The sequence below is a fragment of the Crinia signifera genome, chromosome 7 (assembly GCF_055691185.1).
Source record: "Crinia signifera chromosome 7, ASM5569118v1, whole genome shotgun sequence".
Lineage (NCBI taxonomy): Eukaryota > Metazoa > Chordata > Amphibia > Anura > Myobatrachidae > Crinia > Crinia signifera.
The window spans coordinates 82,744,185-82,763,504 of NC_139223.1; the positions used below are offsets into that span (position 1 = coordinate 82,744,185).

At 38.9% G+C, this 19,320-nt stretch overlaps 1 protein-coding gene across 13 annotated transcripts in view; it reads right to left on the bottom strand.

Moving 5' to 3' along the window:
- Positions 1-19,320, bottom strand: part of RBFOX1 (RNA binding fox-1 homolog 1) — a 665,898-nt gene that overhangs the window by 332,190 nt on the left and 314,388 nt on the right. The window contains exon 1 of one of the 13 annotated variants that reach the window (XM_083153395.1): positions 18,218-18,373. The exons of the other annotated variants lie outside the window; for them this stretch is intronic. Coding sequence (XP_083009521.1) covers positions 18,218-18,250 — 33 coding nt within the window. The 5' untranslated portion in view covers positions 18,251-18,373. Of the gene's footprint in view, positions 1-18,217; positions 18,374-19,320 lie in introns of those variants that run through there. 13 annotated transcript variants of the gene reach the window in all.

Genomic DNA, 19,320 nt, shown 5'->3' on the forward strand with positions numbered 1-19,320 from the left:
ACTGTGAGTTTAGGTTCTATCAATGTTATGCTCCGTACATGCGGGGCGCTGTGAGCTTTGTGCTGCGCAAACTAGCTAAGCACAGATCGGTCAGCACACAGCGCTGCACCAGCGCTGTGTGCTGAGCAATCTGTCACTGTTCTCAATAGAGAGAACACGTGCGATGACTAGATTTATAATGCATGCAGCATAAATCTAGTCAGGTGATAGCCATGTGCTGGACTGAGCATCATTGTCACCGGGAGCCATACACACAGAGCGATCAGTGCTACATTTCTAAGCGATCTAGACAGATTGCGTAGAAATGGGGCTGTAATCACCCGTGTGTATGCCCCTTAAGATGTATGTTATTTGTTGATAACCCATAAAGAAAGATATTGTTTAGTTGTCTTTTAAATAGGCAGCTGAGATATTTCAGCACAACTTTATATTCCCAGATTACAATTCAGACCTTTTGTAAGTGCACATAGTAAGTTGTTCATGTGCCAGGTGGCAGTCCTAAAATCATGTCAGTACATCACAGTGTTTATTACTGCAATAGCATGTGGCCTTTATGACTGCAGTAGAGAATTATGCTTTAAACTCATAGATTATTCCTTTGGTAAACAAGTTGTTTTGTCTGCGAGTGAATAACCTGAAGCATGACATTTAAATGATGATATAAATATTTCAAAGACAACAGGATTGTATCTCATTGAACATGTGCCCTGCCAGTATTTAATATTTTACTGCCTAGAGTTTTACCTAATGCAATCAAAATGACAAGATCCTGTAGCAGCTGATAAGCAAATGCAATCGCTTCTCTGTATACAGCAACACATTTTCTTCTCAGTATTTGTAAATTCTAACTTAGTTTAAAAACGGCAAATTAATTCTAATAATATGTGCCCATATGTGATTGTACACTTGTAAGTACTTGCAGAACCTGACACATCTGAAGGGTGCTGCATTTATAAAGAAGCTATTTTGTTGTTCATAGTATTTTGCAGAAATTGGGAGCTTTTACTAAGAAAAGTCAAAAACAATGATTCAAGATCACTGCAATAAAAAAATCTTAAACTGAGGTACACACCTGTACCAATGCCACAATACATCAAACTGCCGTACATTTAGGCCCTCATTCTAGTCTGTATGCTCCATTTTATGCGCATGTGCAGCCGCTTGGTATGAGCGGGCACGACGAACTGCTTCCCATGAAAACAGTGGGTGTTCCCATGTAAATGCACCCATGATGCAGGCACGGGGGACGGGCAGCTGATGACAGCGGATGACAGCTGCCCACCCGCTTCCCTCACAGGGTGCTCACAAGTGTAAGAAGCCAGAGAGGTGCCTTACATCTGCAAGCACCTGAAATATCATTCGACCATCAAATGATTTTGTCCCCAGGGATATTAGGCATGGGGGGGGGGTGTTTGTTTGTGCAGGCAGTGGGCGGTGTTGAAATGACACGTAAAGCTGCAAATTGTAGCTTTGCACGTCAACCAGAATGACCTCCTTAAACCGGAAGTCAAAAGAATGTATATTTAAATTTTTTTATCACATCAGCCTAGGAGCCAGATAACCTTGAAACAGTCCTACTTTTACTGACAATGGGGTTGTCTGAGAAAGTCATGTTGATCATTTTACATTACATATTGGAGCAATATGTTTAATAATGATCCATGATATCAAGGCACATTTATAGGCCCTTTTTAGCTATTCTTGACAGTATCCCTGTATTTAATGCCACTAATCGTAATAGTACTTTAAGTGTAATTCTCCGTACCTGCTATCATAGGCTTTTTTGCTCATTTGCATAATATTGACTTAATTTGCTCAACACAAAAGTAACCCTACAATAAAATTTAAAACAATTCAAATACTAAAGAAGAACCTTTATACGTGACAATCAACAATGGTTGACAGTATAGCAGTATACATTTTGAAATTGCATAAAGTAACCTCAAATCTTAACTGTAAATGACTTTCTAAAAATCAATTGTTAGCAACATTTACAAATACATAACTCTACACTACTGAAGATAAACGGTTATTGTGGAGATGTTTTGTTTTTCCCTTGCCTGCCACACTATCTCACTTTATACATGCTGAAGTACACTCGAGTCAGTCTGAAACACAGGATTACAGAGGATAATAGCTGTCTCTTATGTGCACAGTACTTGTAAATACAAAACCAAATATGTCATGCACTGTTACCCACTTTAGCATAAATAAAGTTTACAGCTTGTACTGTTTCTATTTATTAGCTCCGCCACCATGATTTAAATAGTAACTATTGATCTTAAAACTATTGTTATGGATAAGACTGGGGGGACAGGTCACTATTTGGCACCCATTAAGCCAATGGAAGAAAGGAATCCAAGGAAGACTTTCCCACTGGGCTGGGTGGGCTACTGCCTGGGGCCCACACAAGCATTGAGGCCCCGGAGCAGCTTAAGGCACAACAAATTAAAAAAAAATGTTGGTTACGACAATCTCATTAGCATTGGCCACATCCCTCCTCACCGTGGGCCTCCTCTTCCGGTGGTTTGCGGTGATTGTCATGTGTAATGTAATCACATACAATGTTATAAGTGAGGAGCTCCAAAAGATGTGAGGATGTGTAGGTAGGGGCCCCACTGCACTGCTTTGCCTGGGGGCCCATAATGCTGTTAAGAAGGCTCTAAACTGATCCCCTCATTTCAGACTTGTTCTTCCCTATCAGCCTCAAAACCAGTAAATGGCAATTAAAGAAAATTATGTGGACAACTAATTTAGTCTGCCGTATCATGCTCGATAAACAAATCAGGGATTTTATTGTATCCCTCTGGCATTTTGCTGTCCATCATTGCACATTTTTTTAGTCATGTATTTTTGTATTTTCATTGCTGAATCTGTCCCAATATTTCCATAACTGACAACACTACTGTTTGTTCCAGCTGCTAATATTTTACACAGGCTTAATTGCATTTGGTTAATGTTTTTGACTGATAGGAGTTTCACATACAAAAAAATCTACACTAACAAGCCAGAGAAATCTATAAATAGAGATTAATACGCATAAGCATTACAGCACACATTCCTCTGACTATTTCAAAATTGGGCAAGTTAATGACAAAATATAATTTCAAAACAGCTTAGTTAGCTAGTCACATTAATTGTGATGATGAAAGATTGGATTTAAGACACTGCTCTCTTCTATCTAATGTTGTCACCAGAATATGCACTTTCCCTCTCTCTTTTTGGGAATGAGTGTTTCAAGTTTTGAGATGTGATCATTGTACTAAAAAGATAAATGATAAATCTGCAATTAAAGAAGTTAATGTACTTTAAAACATTTGATTGCTGAATATTATAAGCAGTAAGCACTGGACAATTACATTACAGAATTAGTCATTTTGCATACACTGTCATACACTGCAGCTATTTAGGTAAAGAAATTTCTCTCAGGAGGGTATTTATCAAAGCTCGATGAGTGATGAAATTGTGAAAGATTAAGTACCTGCCAATCAGCTTCTGCCTTAAATATTATAGACTGTGTCCCTGATTCAAACCTGTTTGCTAGGCTGTGTATGTTTGCAGCCTAGCGAACAGTTAACCAGGTAACCACCGCCTGCAGCCCGGCAAAACACCCCCCCCCCCTCTACTTGCACCCCACCTCTAACATGTGAGGATATGTGTTCCCTAACACAGGAGCTGATTGGCTGGTGGTGTATCACTCTCCATCTCATCACATGATGTGAGCTCCGGCAAGCAGCACCAATTTTTGGAGATATTGTTGCAACTTCATTCGGTATGGTAATATTTTTATTGGATTTCAGTATAACAATTCAGGCCCTCTCTTTGCAATTTTTAGTGTATTTCTGTAATACTGTTCAGCTATATTAACAGAAGCAATTTTAATGCTTTCATTTTATTAGACTAAATTGACAGTTTTAAGATATTAAAGTACGGCTACAATTCTGTACAAATATTATATGGATTTTGGCATGAATTCAAAATATAGCAAGTTGCTGTACTGTGTCTGCAGTGGTAGCTGCCATAATAAAGTAATACAATTTGCCTCTGTATCTCTATTAATAACATTTTCCAGGTGCACAGGTTTGCTGACATTTTCAGTGCTCATTAAGGTAAAGGATATTCAACGCTGTGCGTGTTACAAGGAAAAAAAATGAAATTCTACTATCCTGTAGTGTTAGGAAAATGGCAATCAAACATATGTCCTTTATGCTTTCCAAATTAAAAAATCTGTGTACACGTTGACTTTGACCTTATTCATTTTCTAGAAGTAGTTAAACTCAGCGTAGGCATAGATATAAAAATAATTATATCTAAAGAATTAGATACATTGGGGCAGATGTATTAAGCCTAGTGAAGAGAAAAAGTGGAAATAAAGTAGAAGGTGATAACACAACAGCCAATCAGCTGTGTTTGAAATATGACAGTTGGGAGTTGGATGGTGCATTATTTCCTTCCACTTTATCTCCAGTTTATTTCTTTGCGAGGCTTAGTACATGTGCCCCAAAGTACCAAATCTAACTAGCATATAAAATGACCATGTGAAATGTCCACAAAGTCCAAAAAATTGATTTAAAAGAAAGTATTACTAAATGTGACTATGGAAACCATATTTTGTATGGGATGTACTATATTTCATATCCTTGTGCTCAGGATACTGATGGTTAGAATTTCAATGATAAGTACTGGGGTTAGAGTTAGGGTTAGGCACTAGGGGGAGAACTATTCAGGGTAAGGCTATGACTAAAGGGGGTTTAGAGTTAGTCTCAGGGAGGGACAGTTAGGATTAGGCTGTGGAAGTGATGGGTTAGGATTAGGCTGCAGGAGGGATGGGGTTAGGGTTAGGATACTTACCAAAATCTATCTGGATTTTGAATGTTTGGATGCCACTGTTGGTATTTTGACTATCAGGAATTTGTGCGCAGGGATATCCATACCAACAAATATTTTACAAGTATACATTTAAATAAATGTTTGAATGTGGATATCTAGAGGAGCAGTGGCGATTATGTTCCATGTGCTATACATATTGAAATGTTTGACGTTTAAGTAAGAAGAAAATTCTAGAACTCATATTTGATATACAGAAGAATCTTACATAGAATAGGTTTACACAACCTGGACTTAATATCTGCTCACTGGAGCAGATTCTGAGTTACACACAAACTGCCTATAGTTGCAGATAAATCCATCTCCAACTCAGATTCTGCCCTACTGTGGTTACACTGATATACAACTTTTTCTGGGACAGCGGGTGTAGCATAAGTTACAATATACTGTACTTGTTTGTTTTTAAAGTGTAATTAGTCCCATTTCATAAAGACTATAGCAAAATCTCTTGTGTGTATTATAATACAGTGTATTAAATAAAAAACACTAATATTTTTAAATGTAATCATAGATTAATTGTAAAGGTGCCCATACACCAAGCGATTAGCTCCATGCTTTTTGAAGTAGACCACTTTGCATCTAGCTCAAAACAATTGTGATGTGCTAAAGCAGTGTGCGTTTTGTACTAGATGTGATGCAATCTAGTTCAAAAAGTACGTGCAGCACATACTTTTAGTACTTTGCAATGTGCGATGCGCGGTATGGGCACCTTAAGGTGCAATGTTGATATTTAATCCATCATATGATGAACATGTCTGGAACCCTATATTGGGGGGACATGTCCACTGGAGGGTGTGCTGCTACAACCTATAATGAAGTATGAAACAGATATATAAAGTCTGATAAAGTAGAAGGTGATAATGCACCAGCCAATCAGCTGTTACTGTCAAGTTACAGGCTGAGTTTAAAAAAGAACAGTTAGGAGCTGCTTGGATGGTACGTTACAACTTTTTACTTTATCACCACTTTAGCACTTCATTAGGCTTCATCTGTCCCTTTGTTCCAATGGTGCATGCCATCAAGGGCAATATACATATATATGTAGTCACCTGATTATTTGCTGCGTGATAACACACCCCAGTACACTTATATATCAAGGAAAAGGGAAATACCTGAGCACTGGAACACTGTCCCAAATGATATATATATATATATATATATATATATATATATATATATATATATATATATATATATATATATGTATATATATAAAAAGAGAAATACTGTGGATTTACTCCATGGTAGTTAAATTATGGTAACGATACACCGTCAGCCCACTGGGTAGAAATAAGTATATAGGTAAATGAGGAGGGAAGAAAGAGTACTCTATTTGGGCACTAATCCAGTGATAGGTATAACACAAAAAAAAAAAAATGTCTTGTCCCCCAGGCACTTAAATTGAGGAAGAGGGATCAGTTCACACTGTGTATCAAAATACATCCATATGGTTTATAACTCAGACATTGATTATAAAAATATCCAAGCAAATTAAAAAATATGATTAGATAATACCCTAATGTGAATCAATTTGTATCCCCTAACAAAGCAATTGCAGATATATACAATTTCATATTATTCAGAGCAACTTCTGGAATTCAAACAACTGCAACCATTTGTGAAGCTATTTAACGATGATAGAAGATAGAAAGAAGCTGATAGAGAAGTCAATCTACCACTATATTGTGAGTTATTTCTTAAACAGGAGAACAAATAATATTGTATGCCACAAATCGCAGGTGAAAGCAGAGGTGTACCATAAGATATTTAGATACAAATTGCTCCTATACCTTATGTGCTATGCAGTGAATAATGTGAGCAGATTGATAATTCTAATCTCAAAATATAGAAGAAAGGTCAGAAGCATCTACTCTAGGGTAATCTCTCCCCCGCAGACCTTATACTATGTATTGCAGAAATAACAGGGGGGAAGTGCCTCAATAAGAGTGCCTGCAAATAGGGGTTATAGGATAGTTAAGCAGAGGTTAAGTGGGGAGTAGCTTGCCATAGTTTGCAGGGATCCTGAATTTAATTATGGGGAGCATTTATTTATTTATTCATTAACAGTTTCTTATATAGCGCACACATATTCCGTAGTGCTTTACAGAGAGAGGGGGCGATTCTGTAACACAGAAATGCAGTAAAAATCCCGTTATCGGGTTTTTACCGCATTTCTGTATGCTGTATTAGCCCACCGCAGTGTTAGCGCTGCGGAGGGAATCGCCAGCAAAAGCTGGCGGTTCCCTGCAGAAGCCTATGGGCTTCATACCGCAGCGCTGTTTGAGGGATCCGTCATGGATCCCTCCCAGCATGCCCTGCGGCCGGCGCCGGGGTCTGCGCATGCGCAGATGGACTCCCGGGTCACAGACCCGGAAGTCCAGTGCCGGCACCGCATAGCAAGGGACAGCTCTTATCGCAAGAGCTGTCCCTTGCATTAATAACGGCATATGTTACAGCATATGCCGTTATTAAAATTGCGGTAACCGGCGAAGGGGGCCGCGGATGTTACAAAATCCCGCCCAGAATATTTTGAACATTCACATCAGTCCCTGCCCCAGTGGAGCTTACAATCTATGTACACGCATACACAGACATTCTCGGGTTAATTTGTTGGGAGCCAATTAGCCTACCAGTATATTTTTGAATTGTGGGCAGTAACTGGAGTACCCGGCGGTAACCCACACAAGCACATGGAGAATATACAAACCAGTGGCATGCGGGGGGTGAGGCAGGTGAGGCACAGCCGCCCTGTCATACTAAGGTATACACTAGAGCTTTGATTCTATAAAGTATGTCAAAAATACAAAGAATATATTTTAAAAGTCTTATTTTTATAATTCAAATGATTTTTATAGTCAAAACTCTGGAGTAAAAGTCTATGGCAGGTGAGGCAGTGCCTCACCTGGCTACCTTTCCTACACGTCTCTTATCAAAACTTAGCGAATCTCCAGCAGTATGTACTGCTGCATATGTGTAGAATGCAGGCATATACCCCTTGGCTTATATATTATGTGCAAATCTGGTTCCGGTGCTTGCCAGGGACTCCTCAGCCATTGACCTCACCGCACGTCCCTGAACTCTGCACAGTTAGGGCCATGGTGGGAATCAAACCCATTAACCTCAGTACTGTGGGGAAGTAATGCTAACCATTACACCATCCATACTGCCTCAAGTTCCTATGCTACAATTTTAAAAGTACTGTAGCATCATTTGTTCAAATGATGCCTGTTCCATTTGTACGTAGCACAGTTTATATGACGTATACTGATCCTTTGTCCTGCTAAATGGGTAACAAGTTCCTCTTATTGAGACACCAGATGGTTTGTGAATGTGTCTGTTGTGAGGTGCAAAATTTGTCCTCATGTAAGAGATGGTAATTCTGCCTGGAAGCAACTCACATTTACACATAATTAGCTGCAGCTCTGAAACAACTCTGAAAGATGTTTTATGTTAACAGCATGCATGTGGTGCAGTGAGTTTACCTACAATGTTAACAATAAAAAAAATCTTCCAGCACTTCCCCACTTTTCATTTGCCTCTATCACTCACTGCTGCTCTCAGTAGTAAAATCAGCTGTTTCAGCTCATTGATTCTATTCTGCAGTTCTAGCTGCCCAGTTCTGCTGTCTTGTCAGTAGCCTCTACAGGGGAATAGCCACTATGAAACTGCAGGCCTGATCAAACTGAATTTTCCAACAGCAAAGGAAGGCAGGAGAGCGCAACAGAAGAAATATATAACGATGCTTTTTTCTTTCTTTTATAATAATACTTTTGATGAGGTTGTGATCTTTAAAAATATCGCCATCTTTGCAAGATCAGATCATTGTCCAATTATTTTTTTAAGTTTATCAAACTCCATGCTAAAATAACAGATGGTAAAAACTGTATATGAAGATCCGTAAATATAAATAAAAATTACATCTATCCTCCAAGTTTTCAATATCTGCAACACAATAATTAATTAGAAATCATATATGACTTACTAAATCACATTAGCGTCTATCTTCTCAAAAGACAGATAATGAATTTAGTTTGCCACATTTATTGATTATTGATTAAATGACCTCATGAACTGCAATGAGGTTAGACACTATTACACCATAAAGCTCTTCACCCTCTGTTACCCCCTGGAGCAGCTGGGCTATATTACACCATTATGTCGGGACAGCTTTACCTTGCCATCTGTTACAAGCCCAATTTGAGAATGATATCATTTTGTCACATGACCTGAACTCCCTCTGAAAGCAAGGTCAGCCATCAGCCACAGCAGTGAAATCAATGTGCCAAAAACCAATAATGGGAAGTCTGTCAGATACTGCAATAGAACCTACACTTTCAATGCTGTACTTCCACCTCCTGTTCCATAAGAAATCTTTGGCAATAAGCTGTAAGGTTTGTCAAATAATAGGCTTTTTATCATTTATCAGTGATTTGGAGCATTGTAAAACGGATGATGGAATTCTGTTTCTATTTTGTTGATTTGTGTTGATAGAAAAAAAAAAGACATACTTTACTGTATATACTTTTTTTTAGATGAATGTTGATTAATTTGTAGTCTCACATTGTTGCAAATGCAGGATTCAGCTGGATTTTATGCAATATAATTTATTTGGCGGCATGGTAATAATTTGCAGTGTGCTTTTCAATTGCACAGAGTACGTCTATATGTAAGCAACTTTTAGTTTGAGCAGCAGAAATCATGCACACGAGGCTACTGTATATAAATGTGCTAGCATTATGAATAAGGGGCATATTTATCAATTATCCAGGGTCCCTGTATCATACAGCCCACCCATAACCTTTGCATTCTGGTGGACTATATGCAATAAAAAAACACCTATCCTAGTGTATAAATGCTTATTTCCCTATAGATTGTCCGCAGTAAAGTGACTGTATTTGCATCTTCTTCACACATCTAGAGAAACTCTTACACACGCACGGCTTATTGTCCATGAATATAAGGGCAGCCAAGGTAATTTTTGAGAACGATGTCTTATATTTTACAATGGTCTAAAGCCAGCTGCGGTGACCAAACTCCAGAAAGCTTGGTAAACCTGATTGTTTCAGAGCCCCATAGAAACCTAAATGGACATATTTGCTATGATCCCTCATTCTGATATCCAGGAGATCCTTAATATTTGCCAAAATCCCACTGGCTCTGGATGCTCTCTGGATACAGTTATTAAAGCTTGTAAAAATGAAAAGTGGTGATGTTGTCCTCAGCAACCAATTAGAATGTGTCTATCATGTGTTAGGATGTAATGGGAGAAATGATAGATATATTCTGATTGGTTGCAAATGTTAACATGACCTCTATTTATTTTTAGGGTACTTGTGTATTATCACGGCGCCCATCACATTGCATACCATAAGGCTTAATATGGTATGCAATGAGATGAGATGTGCTGCGATGGGACCCGATCTTATACAATTTTAAATTGTATACCATTGTATATGGCATACAATGAGATGAGATGAGATTTTAAATTGCATAAGCACACTAATGGTTGCTTTCAATGTTAATTGGCCCCCATATAAGATTTTTAATTGTATAAGCACCCTAATGGGTGCTTACAATGTTAAATGCACCCCCACGCCACCCCCACTATCAACGCCAACCCAAAGCGTGGCGAGCACAGCAGTACGTGTCCTCCAACCTTTTCATACCTCCACTATCCATGTCGGCGTGGAGTTGACTTTATATAGTGTGGCGAGCACAGCGAGCCACCGAGCCCGAAGCGTGGCCAGGGGACACGTAATACATGTAAATTAAAATGCGGCCGCTCGCCACTCTTCGGGCTCGGTGGCTCGCTGCGCTCGCCACACTATATAAAATCAACACCACGCCGACATGGATAGTGGGGTTATGAAAATATCGGAGGACGCGTACCGCTGCGCTCGCCATGCTTCGGGTTGGCGTTGATAGTGGTGGTGGCGTGGGGGTGCATTTAACATTGTAAGCACCCATTAGGGTGCTTATACAATTAAAAATCTTATAGGGGGGCCAATTAACATTGAAAGCACCCATTAGTGTACTTATACATTTTAAAATCTCATCTCATTGTATGCCATTGTATGCCATAAACAATGGTATACAATTTTAAATTGTATAAGATGCCATAAGATGGAAATCGTGGGCGCCGTGCTAATACGCAAGTACCATTTTTAGAAGCATTAGTAAATGTACCGATCTATCTTTAGTTAATGTGCATGCATGTCCTTGTAGGCTTACACATGTGCTGTACAGACAATAAAGCATAATTGTGGAAGTTATTTAGTCCCCTCACATACAGATGGAGCCGTTCTTATCATCACGAAAGTGCGCCAGAGCAACCCGCCTTGGTGCGCCATTCACTGAGATGGGGGGGATACACAACCATCTCGCACACACTCATCCCATTCATGGTAAGGATTCAGGATTGATAAGCATGGCTCTGTAGAGTTATGCATTGCATCAGCACTCATAGAGGGGACTGCTGTTTTGATACATTTCAATGCCAAGACATCCTACATAGCTGCCATAAGTGATGTAGAATATATTTAAAATGTTTTTTTTTTTTAACATTTCTCTTGAAATTGTGAGGCTTTGTGACCTGCTGGAGATTTGTGTGTTAAAGAAAATTGCTAGTTTTTCAAAAATTATAATTATTATTATTGCTGTTGTACTGTCATCATTATCATTATTGCATTTTATGATTACACCATATTTGTTTTAGTTTTAAAATGATACTACATTATTACCATGTTATTTGATATATTCATAACCTTCTATATAGTTAGATACAGAGTGCATTGTGTGGGTATTCTATATCTTTATTCTAATTATCTGTGCCCTTAAGTGGAAATATAAAAATTGTTTATAAAGTAGCAAAAACTGAGTCGTGAGAATTTTTTGTTTTCATTAACACAGCATCTGACTCAGCTTTTTGTTGAAAAAGGCTATTAAATTTAAATTGTTATGTCAATATATGCTTCTCACTGTGGAAAATATATTTACGTAGAAATCAATATACTGCATTAAATGTCCATTCCACTGATTTGGGCAGTGTCACTTTCTCCATCCTATACCTGACTATAAACGAATAACAAAATGACTGTTATGTGTGGAAATATGTCCTTTAGATTAAAAAAAGAAGTTTACATTTATAAGCATGTTATTAGATATATATAGGGTTACCACCTAGTCCCTTTAATTCCGGACACATATTAATTACACAGGTTCTGTGGCTGGCTGACTTCAAGACTCCACTTCACCTGATTTTAAACTGCCACAGAACCTGTGTAATTAACATGTGTCCGGAATTAAAGGGACTAGGTGGTAACCCTAGATATATAGCTTACTTGGATAGCAAGTGTATAGTTAATCTCAGCATATTTTCTAAACCAAGACAGAACTATAGACACATTTGATTATATACTATTTTAATCATATTCCGTGGTATCTACAGAGGTGTTGCTGCAGCATAGTTAGAAATTCAAATAGGGGAGCCAAGCCCACTGCCAATAAGTCAGTTTGGAATGGCATTGGGTGTGGCTTCCCTATTTGAATTTTGAAATCACTGCAAGCGGGTGGTGTCCATATGTAATAGACCTCTCCTGCTGTATTAACATATGGTGCTATCACTGTGGCTTCCAAGGAATACCAACTTCATCTGAATCAGGCCCATTAAGCATCACCAGTGCTAGATGTTTTGATAAGCCCACTGCATTACGCAAATAGCCCTGCATCATAACTATGGGGTCTATGTGCTAAAATTTAGAGAGAGAAAGAGGTAAAGTACCAGCCAGCTCCCAACTGTCTTATCACAGGTTATGTTTGAAAGATGACAGTTAGGGGTTGTTGGTTGGTACTTTATCCCCATCCACTTTATCTCTCTCCAGTGCTATGCACTAAGCCTTATATTTTGCTGCAGAGAAAACAATTTTCACTGTTTTAAATGTGAATATGATATTATCTTAAGCTGGCCACAATTCCTGCAATGTGAGAAGCCAATTTAGTCACATTCAAGCAAAGTGACAAAAAATTGCTATGCATGGACTCCAAGTAACTACTGCCACTTGTATTACCTGATCTTCAACCGATTTTGAAGGATCGGTACAAGCAATCGGGTAAAAACTGGAAAATCATATGTTTTTTGTCTATGATTCTGATCAGATGCGAGGTCCTGTGCGAATCGAATTCGAGTCGGAGATCGCAAGCACTTGCTGGGATCACATATGATACATTGTATGCAAAATGACTGCATACAGTGTATCAGGAATCTGCCGGGTGATTCAAGGGGGGTCATGTGCGACTTCACCCCTCAGAGAGGGGTGGCCTGTATGGTGGCCTTAATAAATAAATATTTAAAAGTTCTTTATCTATAAATAGATATATCATTTGCATACAGTATGTTTTCAGTTAACCTACAGAAAGCAACACTTTTGGTCAATTTTAATTGCGATATGGGATATACGCACATTGTACAAGTACAACCACAGACTATGAGGGCAGGATGAATTCAAGACAAACACTGAATTTCACAAAAAATAACACTTTCCACTGTATTAACGCTCAGTGCATGTCTCCAGGTTTAACTGGATACTGCTTTTGTACAGTATGGCATACTTTAGGTTTTAATACAAAATGCACTTCTCCTTAACAGCATCAACCTAATTGCAAGCAACTGAACTCACAAATATAATACAAATCACATAATGCCTGAGGGATACTTTGTTTCATCAAGTTTGATATTTCAAATATGGTAGAAAAACCTAAATTCTGAAAGCACTAAAGAAGTAGCAATGATGTGAAAAAAAAGCAGCCTTTGAAACTTATAAATCTAGGTCAACTCGTCTTGCCCAGAGTATCTGGGATCGACACAAAGCTTTATCGCCTACAAGTGTAAAATTAACATTACAGCAAATAACAGGATGAGAAATAAAAAAGAAGACTGCTTAAAACACAAGGAGAACATTTGTCCATTAGCCAGCTCCATCTCATTTCACTGCCATGTGAATGTTATGAAATGAGGAAAGTAAAGTTGTTAATAATTGTGCATAATGTGAATGGCTTTACTCCTATTTCAATGCAGCGAGTGAGTGATTGCTTTTAGCATGAAAGCCCAATCAGTGTCAGAAATACCAGCATGTTCTTGAACACATGGAGAAGATTCCTAGAAGTTCTTAAGTACGCTATGCATTGTGCCATCATTTCTGGAAACAAGTTCTGATGTTACAGAAATAAGCAGCCTGTAATTGCTGCTGAACTTCCATTAGGCATATTGAAGCTTATAAACCTATGACCTTCTGAATTTTGATATCAGACATATTATCGACTGTAACAATAGAGTTGGCAATGGTCTCGGTACAACTCTGATGGTAGCAGGGCTGCACATCCACATCATCTGCTCTGTGCATGTGAAGAACAGGTTCTGTGTGGCTGCATGAAGTGCCCCGCTAAGCCACAGCAACAGGCTTCAGTCATTTGGGCAACATGGAGGGTGCAGTGTAAGGCAGCATTCCTAAAAATGGCGGCATATAACCCTCATTTTCTGTCAGTACCAATGCCAGTTCTTTATTGGCCCTAGCAATGGATGCGAGTCGAGCCTTCTGAGTAACCTAAGTTTTTTTTCAGATGGCTGATATTGGGCAGGATGTATTAATATACATCGCCGCCCTTCGCGTGGCAGTCGCCGCGATGCTGCAACATATTTACTAACATATGCGGCTAGCATCGGGTTGCGGTGACGGAGACCCCCGCGATACCTTCGATGTGGTCTGCGGTGGTCTCCGTCACCCTGTGTCTCCTCCTCCCCCCTGAAGCCGGATGTCCTGCCAGCTGTGACACCTGCTGGGGGAGGAGGAAATCAGGAGGACGGGGGGGGGGGCGTGTGGATGGCGGACGTCGGGTGGCGATAGAAGCCCATAGGCTTCTATGGGGTATGGCCAACCCTCTCACCACCCTGCCAAGCGAAAACGGGGCAGACGGGTGATGGTAAATAGGAAAATGCAGTAAAACCCCCGTTTTACCGCATTTTCCCTTTAGTACATCCCGCCCATTATCACAAGTGATCTGATTAATGTGTAATCAGTGGCAGCAGTGGATCACACAAGCATGCAGAAGGTATCTTTAACACAAGATGCCTACTGCAGCATTAGCATATTTGCAGATAGCAGCTGCACTGTGTTGACTGTGGTTCACTTCTGAATCAGTCTGATTACTTCTGTGAACCCTGTTCATACATATGGAGTATACTAGTGATTCTGAAATCAAATCTCACATTGCATGCTATACATAGGCCAAAATTTACTAAAATGGGAGTTCTTTTTCACTCCCACCTACTTGGGCAACCAATCAGAATCTACTTCTTATTTATCAACTTCTAGAAGATAATAGATAGTATCTGATTGGCTGCCCATAGCAACATTACAAGTGAAATAGAACTCTCATCTTGGTAAATTTCCCACATACAGTATATCCAATGCAAAAAGCTAATAAGTCCAATATTTTCAGTTTAACTGAAATATGTCACTTTCAAATTGTCCCAGACAAATACTATAGATACATAATGCGAAAATATACCCACAGACATGCTTCCCTACCCGTTTATCCTTGCACAGCACAACTATTATCCTGAATGGGCCATTTTGACTGGACTTTCAAATTTTACTACAAACCAATATTGATTTTGTGCCCTATTATATGGCTTCATTGATTCTGCCTACTTCCTTTATATAGCTTCATTGATTTGTTGCACGCCCCTTAATATTCATCTTCCTGTGTCTAACACCTTCTGTTCTTCTGATTTATCTTCTTATGTTGTGCAATAAAATAAAATTCATCAAACAAAAATTGCCCCCGAAAAAACTAAATCCTGCCGCAGGGCAAAACAAAGAGCAAATAACGGCAAATTAGCAGTTTTCATGCTCTATGCGGAGTTGGCGTATGTGTGTTAAGCGCAGTAATGTGTTTTCTGGGTCATATTGACTAGTGTATTAACAATACTTGCTGCTTCTATACTCAGTTCCAAATTTTCTTATCTGCACCATCTAAGACAGACATTACACTGGTCATGACATACTGTACTTAGCCCAAGCTCTGCATGTACCACATTCTGGTCATGATATACTGTACTGTACTAAGCCCAAGCTATGCATGTACCACATTCTGGTCATGATATACTGTACTAACCCCAAGCTCTGCATGTAGCACATTCTGGTCATGATATACAGTACTGTATTAAGCCCAAGCTCTGCATGTAGCACATTCTGGTCATGATATACTGTACTAAGCCTAAGCTCTGCATGTAGCACATTCTGGTCATGAAATACAGTACTGTACTAAGCCCAAGCTCTGCATGTAGCACATTCTGGTCATGATATACTGTACTAAGCCTAAGCTCTGCATGTAGCACATTCTGGTCATGATATACAGTACTGTATTAAGCCCAAGCTCTGCATGTACCACATTCTGGTCATGATATAATGTACTAAGCCCAAGCTCTGCATGTAGCACATTCTGGTCATGATATACTGTACTAAGCCGAAGCTCTGCATGTACCACATTCTGGCCATGATATACAGTACTGTACTAAGCCCAAACTCTGCATGTAGCACATTCTGGTCACGATATAATGTACTAAGCCCAAGCTCTGCATGTAGCACATTCTGGTCATGATATACAGTACTGTACTAACCCCAAGCTCTGCATGTAGCACATTTGGGTCATGATATAATGTACTGTACTAAGCCCAAGCTCTGCATGTAGCACATTCTTTCACAATTTTGTGTAATACATTAAGCTCGGACTGTATGGGGTACATTTATTAAGAAGGGTGTTTTATTGAAGTTGGAATGTTGCTTTGAGCAACCAATCCGATTCTATCTCTTATCCTCTTGAAGGTGCTAAACAAATGAGAAGTAGATTCTGATTGGTTGCTGTGGGCAACATCCCATCTTCAATAGAACTCCCGTATTAGTAAATTTACCCCCATGTATCCATTTAAATTAGAAATCTTAGAAGAATATAGTTTCTAATAGGATAATACATTTAAGGCCAATACAAATAATGTTTGATTTTGCACTCAGTATTTGCAGTACAGTAAGTTGCACAACTAATAGAAAATACACAGATGTGAAACCAATACACTGACATTGAGCCTAGGACCAGCATAGTAATATGCAGGTGCATCTTTGTAATGCTTTTTATGCTACCTTGAGTTATAAAACAGATGTTAGGGGGACCCCTGTAGTTTCTCATTAACACTGGCAGCAGCTCCAAGAGACCCAAATTAATATTCAAATAATTCTCACTTAGTACTAATTACAACTAATATTTAATTAAGAGCACTGAGGCTTTGTCTGATTTCTTTGTATTAAGTTGCAATATTGTGAGTGTGTATGTTACAAGAGAAGGCCGTTCCCCAGTGGTCTTGGGATTCTAATACTTTAGTCATTAGGTTCCCTGAGCTGCTGTGAAGGTTGTAAGCCCTTTTAAAGTAACTTGCTGGCAAGACAGAGAGAGACGACGGATGGCAGACAGTCAGCATTTGCTAAATGTTTTGGACAGAAATTTAATGAAAACCACATTTCAACTCCAAAATATGCATTACGTGGCAGTGTATTAAATATACTTTATTGCCTTTCTTCCATGAACCCGAACGAACCAGAAATGGGAAAATGATATGCTTTTCAGGGACTTCTTTACTGTTAAAAATGGTAATTTTAAAGTCAGACTGGAACAAATATAAACATATTTCATTCCACTCCTGCCTGTTTCAGCAAACACTAAAGTTTAAAAAAAAAAACCCACAAACAAATGTATTAAGAACAGAATATACAATTTGGATCTATTCTAGGATTCCTAAATATATTAAAAGATAACTATAAGCTGATATTTTTGACATAATACATTTATTTTCCTTTGCTGTGTTATATCTTACTGCACTCGTCTGTGTGCCTGTACCCAGTTTACCTCTAGCTGACAAATTGCCTTTGTATTAGATTTGTTTTCCTCTGTTCCATTGCTCCTGCCAACAGCATTGCATATGCAAAGAACGCCTCTCCTACAGTAGTTAAATGAGCCAAGCAGTGTCTTTTCCTCAGGGCATGGAAACAAAGAAGAGAAATGCAAAATTACTCTGTAAACCTGCTGCTCAGAAAAGCAACTCAGCTAGATGGATCAAGCAAAGCAGAAAAACACACTGCTGCAGTTTCTCCATCTACCTACAGAATGCTATCAGCAGCAAGATATGTCTCATAGTGTAGGAAGCTGGCTTGCTGGGGATCAAGCCTACAACTAGAAACACACCTTCAATGCAATTTGTAATGGAAAAATAAAGTAAATATACCTGATGCACCATTCTGCTTCCCTTCTTCTCCATAAACTTAGCAGATGTTTGTGTCCCAGGCCCTGCAGCATCTGCCCAAAAGCAAGCATCAATTATGGATGAAGGCGTGCATATTCTGTGTTATGTGTGTATAAGTGTAGATGGCAGGGGTGTTGAAGGAGGGGGAGCTAAATTCAAGCCTTACTGACCTCCCACTCAACATCTGACTGCTCCTAAAACCTAATCCAGATGGGACTCTTTTAGCTTGCTGCGGCTCTCTCCATCAATCACAACAAGGCACGCCTCTGTCTATCATTGCCAGACCATATAGCGCACTGCTGAGAAGATGATTACATGGAAAAGAACAAAGTAAATATGATTTTTAACCTTTCAGTGACGGACGTAAAATACTATCACCAGCTAGGTAAAAAAAAAAAAATATATCAAAATAGCTAATTATAATTACTTAGTATTATAGATGAACCAATACACCGCTTACAATATACAATAGTTAGTGGATAAGATGCTGGGAATTGTTTAATATAGGTGCCTTTATAATAAATTACTACTTGCACTCAAGGTGTCCGGGAAGCCAAGTCATTTGCATAAGAGCCTATAAAGGAAGGTCACTGATGTTGTAAACAATTGTTAGGAAGGAAAGCAATAAATATGCAAATTGCAAAGATTGTGCTAAATATTCACAGTATAAGGAGTGATTGCAGCACAGTTGTTTATTTACAAATTAGTCTTTCTTTCTAGGGAAAAGTATCAGGTCTAATTTCAGTGTTTTGAGACAGCGCTGCAAATTGTAGGATGCAGCGAAGACATCTACATATCATTAAAAAGTCACAAAAGGACAGTTTTACCAGAACAAATGAGCAACACAAGCGGAGACAGATTTACAGACAGCTTTACATTGAAGAGTTTCCTCTGCAAAGTGTCCCATCAAGCTAACATTATGCTATAGAGCCTATAATTATATTTATACAGCACCAGAACTTTCCAAACCTCAGTATAATAATAGGTTACATGGATTGTATGACATTACAGATGCAGATCAGTGCAAAGGGTATAGACTGGGAACTTTGTTCACCAGAGTTGCAATTATCTGCTACAGTATGCGA